This window comes from Idiotropiscis lumnitzeri, chromosome 11 (genome assembly GCF_059441095.1).
Source record: "Idiotropiscis lumnitzeri isolate Australia: NSW breed Sydney's pygmy pipehorse chromosome 11, RoL_Ilum_1.0, whole genome shotgun sequence".
Lineage (NCBI taxonomy): Eukaryota > Metazoa > Chordata > Actinopteri > Syngnathiformes > Syngnathidae > Idiotropiscis > Idiotropiscis lumnitzeri.
Window position 1 is genome coordinate 17,326,757 of NC_142401.1, and position 8,828 is coordinate 17,335,584.

Sequence of the window (8,828 nt, forward strand, 5' to 3'; positions counted from 1 at the left end):
CAACCAGGATGTGGATGCATAATTTAAACATGTGTTTGTTTGTGGGACAAATTGGGAAACGATTGCTTGTTTTTCACCCATACTCAGTTCTCTGTATGTTGTTTATGTAGGTTACACTTTTATCTATAGTTCACAGGCAAAAAATAAAGACATTTGAAAAAAGAGAGTACGGAATTGACGTCACTGCTCCAACGCTTTTGGGGGATTAAACATCCTAAACCGAAAAGTGAACAGATAAGTAAACCACGTGCTGTTTTCTCGTGCATAATGAGCGTGCTGGGATGCAAGGCAGGAACGTCCTCGTGAAACACAAAATGCCTGGGGAAACATCAGAGGATGTTGCCCGGGGAACCAACGTTGTCATGGAGACTGCATCAGCGAGCGCAAGGGGAGGGAGGGGGCGGGATTTCCCCGTGACCACGTGACCTAACATTCACCTTTAGATTGTTGTCCATCCATCCGTCCATCTTCTGTACCGCTTCTCCTCAGTAGGGTCGCGGGGGGTGCTGGAGCCTATCCCAGCTATCTTTGGGGAGTAGGCGGTTGCCAGCCAATTGCAGGGCACACAGAGACGAACAACCAGCCGCGTTCACACTCATACCGAGGGGCAATTCAGAGTGTTCAATCGGCCTGCCATGCATGTTTTGGGAATGTGGGAGAAAACCCACGCAGGCACGGGGAGAAGATGCAAATTCCACACAGGATGGCCGGAGCCGGGATTGAACCCACGCCCGATGTTGTCTCTCACTGTGAGGCCATCGTGCTAACCGGTCGGGCCACCGGGCCGCCCTAGGTTGTTGTTGTCAACCAAATTTACAGCACTTACAATTCAGCGAGTGAAACGTAACAATTTCACATTTATTTATTCTTCATTATAGATAGGCAACTCTGAATTTCAATCATAAAAAAGGTTTTCAAGTTTTGATCACTCTGCATGGGTATACCTGATCGATCATCGCCTCAAGTTATGATGATTAGAAAAATAGAAATGTGGCTCTTTAAACAACGCTTTCCACTTGACAATAGAACATTTCAAGCTTGACTCATGAAGTTATATTTACATAGTAGAAAACACATACCGGACACAACATAAGGCACACCCATACAAAACAACAGAGATGCGGCACATATCCGAATAATCAGGACGAATTGGAGCATTTATCATCCTTGCAGTTGCTGTTCAGTATTTACTATGGCGGATCTGTAAGTGCGGTCGGTTGCTGTGACCATCCTTTTCTTCTCTAATGCGGGCTCCCTCTAAAAAAAAAGAAAACAAAGAAAACGGATGATGTTAGTTACGACTTGGCTTGATGTGATCCAGTACTGATATTTTGCCTTCATTAATAATGAATTTAAGAGCAGAAAAAAGCCCGAAGTGTATGGGACTCCGACCATTTACGTCGTTTCCATTTTACGCCAATTCCAGCGACATCCATATAATGCCACTAGGTGGCAGTATTGTTCTGCAAAATACTGTTCGACATTACGTCAGGTTGTGAAAATGAGCAGTTGTTTTAGTTTCGTTACACGATGGTTAAGTTGTCGTTATATCATACTTCAGAATGTTAAGAACGTTACTTTACACATTGCCTACAGAGGGAATCATCTATATAATGGTTATAACATTACTGGAACAAAACCGTTACAGTGCATCCTGAGGTTTCTTGATATTTCCTAAGTGTTAGAAATAGCTGTCAGTGCGCCACATGGCGATACATCTAATAATTCCGTGATAGCAGAAAATAAAAGTGAGCATTATTTACTCTGCAAAGTTTTTATTTAATCCTTATTTTTTTTTGTTAGAGCATGTGGGATCATCAAGTGTGCTACAGGAAATTATCCAACTTCATGTAATTGGTCCTGAAATTATTTATTTCCTACAACTAATGTATATTACGCCAGTGAGGTAGAGTGACACGCAGAACAAATAAATGCTTTTCCACTAGATATCAGAAGGTATACCGATAAAGGGGAAGTTAACCCCAAATAATTCTTTGCAATAATATGTTGCACTTTCACTAGTTTAAACCCAGCATACTTATTCATATTACATTTGTGGAATATGAATTCAGCAGCAAAATCCACCTGTTCTTAGCTATCTCTTCGCTATGTTCAGGGCTCAGATAATGACCAATCACGGCTCACTGTTTATTGAAGCTCAGCCATGATTGGTGGTTAGCTGAGCCCTGAGCAACTGTGATGTCATTTTCAAGAAGTGACAAAATGGCTGCCCTCTGACAATCCTAAAAACAGGTGGATATATATATATATATATATATATATATATATATATATATATATATATATATATATTAGGGCTGTCAAAATTAAAGCGTCAACTCAGGTGATTAATCTAAAAAAATTTAACTCAGTTAAATATTTTAACTCAATTAAGTCAGTTTGATTTTATTAAAAAATAATTTGCATACTTTGCAAATAATGTGCCATATTAGCTGTCTTTAGCACGTCTCAGAACAAAACACTGTGTTTAAGTTACCACTGGGCCTTGCAAACCAACACTGCTGGAGTGTGGCGCTTGTGGGCAGTTTTGAGAAATGTTTTGACGAAAAATGCCTGTTAAGATGTCTCCATTTAGATCGTATTCAAGAATCCAAGAAAGCTATTAGAACAGTCTTTGAATTAAATATATATCTGTTATAAGCTTGGCAAAAAGTAGTCGTTGAAAAATGTGATTAATCACAATTAATCATGGAATTTTTTGTGATTAATTAGTTAAAAAACAATCACTTGACAGCACTAATATATATATATATATATATATATATAATAATAATAATAATAATCCCTTTATTAGTCCCACAATGGGGAAATTCGAGATTCGAACCCAGGCCTCCTGGGGAGACTGGGTCCTGAACGCGGCGCCTTTGACCACTCGGCCATCCTATATAGACACAGACACACATTAAACAAACCACTGACTTATATATTTTCTCATAAAATAAGTAATTCAAAATGTAAATTAGAGGATGAACATTAATATCATATATTAACTTTAAATATATACTCAAAAATACACTGCTCACAAAAGGCTAGGTATACTCCGCTTTTGGGTGACATCTCAGGATGACCCAAAAATGCATAAGCTTACTGGGAGACTTATAGTTTGGCCTTTTGAAGGCACATGTTTAGCTGTTGAATGTTTCAATCCTTTTTGCACAACTTGCTGTTCTCTGATAACAAGATGAATGACACAATTCACATCAACTGTTCGAGCCATGAATGAAGCATTTCTGAAGATGACCACTTGTATGCCTTTCGATGAATCCTCCAGTCATTTTGTTGCTATATCGACTGATGACTCTGGACACACTCAGTACAGTGGCCACGTGTGTCTTAGAATATTCTGTTTGAATACTCGCAACAGTGAGGAGCTGTTAATCGTTAATCGTGTGTCAACATGGGAATAGCATGAGAATGAGGGCTGTTTAATTCAAATTGAACCAGGCTATATATTTGTCACTTCATGGTTGCTAATTTGGAATTTCAGCTCATTGTTAAACAACAGCAAGTTCGCAGAAAGGACCAACATCCTAAACAGGTCGAACTTGAGAGGTCAAAATAAGTTTACCTCTAAAGGTTGCAGTGCATTTTATGAAATTCCACCCCAATGCCCAATATCAAAAACATTTTTGTGAGTAGTAGATTTAATGTGGAAAATGATAATTTATCGTTGCATGTTGAATAAATAAAAAATGGATATTTACTGTCCTCAGATATGAGCCATAATTAAAAAAAATATTACTACAATTAAAAAAATAATGCTCCATGTGTCCCAGTTTTCCACTTTAGACGTCGGTAAACATCTTGGTGATATTCACGCAGTTCTGGCTGTTGAAATGAGGCCGCTTGGCGCCCTCCTCCACGCCAGCGTTCTCTCCCTTTCCGAGGGTGGCGGAAGAGGCGCACGATCCCCGCGACTGAAGGAGCTCGGTGTCGGGCAGGTGGTCGCAGCTGGCGCTCATGGCGCACGGTGGCTGTTCGTCGGTGTCCGTCTCGCGGTGATAGAAGTAGTTAAAGTTGGACACGATGACCGGCACGGGCAACGCGATGGTCAGGACGCCGGCGATGGCGCACAACGAACCCACGATCTTCCCCCCGATGGTCACCGGGTGCATGTCGCCGTAGCCCACCGTCGTCATGGTGACCACCGCCCACCAGAAGGCGTCCGGGATGCTGCTGAAGCTCGACGTGGGGTCGTCCGCCTCGGCGAAGTAAACCGCGCTGGAGAAGAGGATCACTCCAATGAAGAGGAAGAAAATGAGCAAACCCAGTTCTCTCATGCTGGCCTTCAGGGTCTGCCCCAGGATCTGGAGCCCCTTGGAGTGCCTCGAGAGCTTGAAAATTCGAAAGACCCTCACCAGGCGGATCACGCGGAGGATTGCGAGGGACATGGCCTGCTGGCCCCCGTTGCTCTCCGTCTCTGCCAGCTCGGTGCCCAACGTGATGAAGTAAGGGATGATGGCCACAACGTCGATGACGTTCATGATGTTCCTGGAGAAGGAAGTCTTGCTGGGGCACGAGAAGAAGCGCACGAGGAGCTCGAAGGAGAACCAGATGATGCACAGGGTCTCGATGACAAAGAAGGGGTCCGTGAATGGGCTGGGTGCGTACGAGGGGCCGCCGCTGGTCATGCTGGAATTGTGGCTGAGCTGCGCGGATTCGTCACGCTCATCGCGGAACTCCGGCAGGGTCTCCATGCAGAAGATGACGATGGAGATGAGGATGACGAGCACGGACACGATGGCGATGCCCCGTGCCGGACCCGAGCTCTCCGGGTATTCGAACAACAGCCAGATCTGCTTCTGGAAGTCGTTCTTGGGCAGGACGCGCTCCTCATCCCTGATGAAACCTTCGTCCTCTCGGAATTTCTCCAACGCGTCCTCGCCGAGCTGGTAAAAACGAATTTCCTCGGAGAAGATGTCGATGGGCACGTTGACGGGTCTCCGGATGCGCCCGCCGGACTGGTAGTAGTAAAGGATGGCGTCGAAGCTGGGTCGGTTCCGGTCGAAGAAGTACTCGTTCCGGAGGGGGTCAAAGTAGCGTATCCTCTTGCGGGGGTCGCCCAGCAGCGTCTCCGGGAACTGGTTGAAAGTTTTCAACTGGGTCTCGAAGCGCAAACCCGAGATGTTGATGACGACGCGCTCACAGCAGCCCAGCTCGTACCGGCCAAAGTGGTGGAGATTCTGGTTCTGGGTCAGCGTAGCCCCCTCCAGCATGTTCTCCACCGTCATGTCGTCGTCGTCATAAGTGAGTCGCTGCAGGTGCCCGGAGGAGGACGCGGGCGACGGGATCACGCCCGAGTCCCGGTGGTCCATACAGGTGGCCTCGAGGGGTAGGAGGGGCGGGGTGGGGAGAGGAGGGACGCCGAGCGAGCTGAGGTTGACCCACCCGCCTAACCACCCTCAGCCATCATCGCGCGCTCGTCCACGCAAGTGACGCGCTCGATCCAGCATCCATGCAGGACCCCTCCAGGCTCCATATACCCCCCCCCCACTCCGACACAAACACGTCGACACCCGCCAACCGCGAGCACATATGTCTCTCTCTCTCTCTCCCTCGCTCTCTCTCTCTCTCCATCTCTCGCTGTTTCACACACACGGTCACACGCACACACGCATGTCCACGGGGAAATTAACTCGGCACACAAAAAGGTAAGAGCACGGGCCAAGCAGGCAGGCACACAAGAAGGAGCAGCTCTATGAAATGGATTGCAGCATTAAATCACTATGACAGACTTTTTGTATTTTTATTGCTCTATGTTTTAATGAAGTACATTATAGACAACACAATTGAATTCGATGGCCCGGTCGAAAAAATTAATTGCCCACATCTGACCTGCAGGATGTGACACTGTGATCGGCTATTGCTTATTTAGCACAGTTCTCTTGCCATCAGTGGTTTTCTTTTGTTTGTTTTGGGGGTTTTTTGCACCACACACTTCTTTTGTGTAAAGACATATTTTGACAGATTGTCGAAGTCGCGGATTACCATTTCGCCTTCAGCCCATCTGCGGACCGTCTCACGGTGAATGTAGCCGTTAGCAGGGAGTCAGACGATGCAAGGCGCCACCACTAGTTGTTCATAGGCTACAAAGCATCATGCGCCACGACGACAAAAAAAATAAATAAAATAAAAGGAAAACAAGTACTACTGTACATTGATTTCCGTCACTTACTTAGCTTTGCTTTTGAAGTTAAGTCCCAGAAGTAATCGTTGTGGCAGCTTACTTGACTTTGAATTGAGACTTGTCTGATCACAGTCCAACTGACAGAACTGCAATATTGTTTAATATTCAAATGCACAGACAGGTTTGAATCAGGTGCACAATTTAATGTTTCCAGCGTGCATGAGCATCCGCGAACCGTGTACACGCCTGATTATAGAGGCTCTTTTTCATTGTTACAAAGGGGCCTGGAGGCCATGATGCAGCGGCTCTTTTCTAATTTAAATGGGCAGCAAACCTTATTTTGCAGGGCAACAGGCCAACCTGAAAAAGTCTCTATGTGGCGAGCCGGATTTAGGCCCCTCAGCCTTGAGTTCGAGAAAGGTGGATGTTATTATAGCATGAAGGTGTACCTAATGTTGCGTCCAGTGAGTCACCTGCCAGAAATTGGAATTGATAGTGGCTGTCAGGGTGGTCTAAGGCAGATAGATGCAAGCAAGACAATGGCTTCCTGCTTGTAATTATGTCGCCTTGGCAGAGGTGTGTCGTTGCTCTCGGAGGCACTGAACAGCAGCCCGACCTCACTTGTCATCGTGTCACATGCACACGCACACACATAAACAAACAATTCATGCTCTAAGATTAGTCACTATGCATAAACATCCCCACCCAGCACACACAGCTAATCAGCATTTTCTGTTTTGCCTGAACAAAATCAGCATGAAGAAGCATCCCGGGTGTGCGCTTTTGTCGGCGCGGTGTTGTTTCAGGCTTCATCAAAGGCGGCTGACATTGTGTGTGGTGAGCAACACGTGTGCGAGGGGAGGGCGGGCTTGGTTGAGCGTGGGGATGGTTATTAATGAATCCAAATGGGATTCAGACGCCTATTTTGTGCGTGGCTCATTTTCATTCCAAAATGTTAAAACCTGGAAAGAAAGAAATAAAGCAGAAGCTGAGCCTGTCCAAATATGACAACGCACTCCATATGCAGAAAATCCTCTTAAAGGATTCTTCTCTATGGGATGGTCCATTTTTCGCTAACAAGCTCAATTGCTGTTTTTCTTTTTTTTTTTAAATCAGAAAATTTACATTAGTCTGCATTTTCAGTTTTATCAATTTGTTTTCAGACATTACTCTCAAAACAGCCCCTTTCTGTCAGCAATATAGCCAGCCCCCCCAACCTTTTCCACATATTGGTGGGAGTCGTGACAATTTTTGTCCATTCAAAATCATTGTACACACTGTACATTGCGAATAAATTCTCCAAATGACAATCAACCGTCACCAAAATATAAGTGGACATTTCTACTTAGCCCACTTCAATCTCTGAAAGTATTCCAAGGATTAGACTCTCCATGGCTGACATAAAAAATGCGGAAATGAGCAGCTTACGTGCAGTAAATGTCTAATGCCAGATTTGCTATCTTTAAGAAGTCCCTAAGCAGGGGCGTTACTAGGCATAAAGCTCTAATGGGGAACAGGCCCTCTACTAATGGGTCCGCAACCACTGGTCTGCGGTCCACTTGGTAGCTCGCCACACAGATATATTCTTAAAAATTAATACACATTCTAGTAGTAGCGCATTTAAACCCCAAGTGCACGTTATCACCATGGGAGGAATAGAATGGATGGTTGCCGGTTCATTCAAAATCAGTCGGATCATGAAACCAGTGGCTGAAAAAAGGTTGGGGACCACTGCCCTACTATGTCCCCTTACACTTGCACACACACACGCTTTCACGCACACACTGCCCCAACCTCACCGGCCCACTCTTACTCAAACTACTACTTGAGAGATTGAGTCATGTATTTATTATTATATATTTCAACAACTATGAACCCTTTGAAGACTACAACAAATGCATAGAAGAGCAGTTTTTGTGTCCTGTTAGCAGGTACATTGGCGGTACTAGTTTCAGTAGCTTGATGGCACTTTATGTGTACAAACTTAATAAAGTCCCACTTCCATGTGAATGGGGTTGCTGTTGTTTTTGTCCGAATTTTCATAGCACCTAGAAAAGACAAACAAGCATGCTATATATCATTTATACTTTAAGGATATTTAAATCAGCTTGCTTTAATGTGTTTTTGCAAGTGAACCACTCTGTTTGGCGAATGTATTAAAAAAATGGAAAAATGGATGCACAATGGAGATTTGCAAGGCGGGCTGCCATTGTCCGTGCCACACACAGGGCGACTATATCATCCAAAAGGGAAGCTGTTGCTGTTTACGTGCCAAAATCATGCACCAACTCCAACAAGTCTAATTTCTGTTTCTGCAATATTGAAGCATGGCGTGCTCTGTGTGCAAACGACACTGCCCTCATTTTGATACAAATTAGGGGTGCAGTGAGGATTGGCCGGAATAACACTACGTTCCATCCCACAATAGCTCACAAAGATGCAAACACCCCATTACACCCAATTCTAACAGCAAAATACCAAAGGAAAGTTAATAAATGGCCTCTCTGTCCGCAAATAGCATCACTAACGGATAAATAAAATGATTTGAATTGAATCGAATGGATGGAAACAGTGCGAGTGGTTGCTGCAACATATTAACAACTCCACAGCAATTTTACTGTATTTTTTCCCACCACTCTGACTGTACCAGCGAATCCGATGAGCAGTCTGCGCCTGATCC

The 8,828-nt window shown here is 44.7% G+C and overlaps 1 protein-coding gene across 1 annotated transcript; it reads right to left on the reverse strand.

Annotated features, from left to right (window-relative positions):
• Positions 1–2,909: 2,909 nt before the first annotated feature.
• Positions 2,910–5,493, reverse strand: LOC148327730 (potassium voltage-gated channel subfamily A member 3-like). The gene has a single exon (XM_088309581.1). It carries the CDS (start codon positions 5,334–5,336, stop codon positions 3,807–3,809), a length of 1,530 nt encoding a protein of 509 aa, XP_088165707.1. The 5' UTR covers positions 5,337–5,493; the 3' UTR covers positions 2,910–3,806.
• Positions 5,494–8,828: the final 3,335 nt, after the last annotated feature.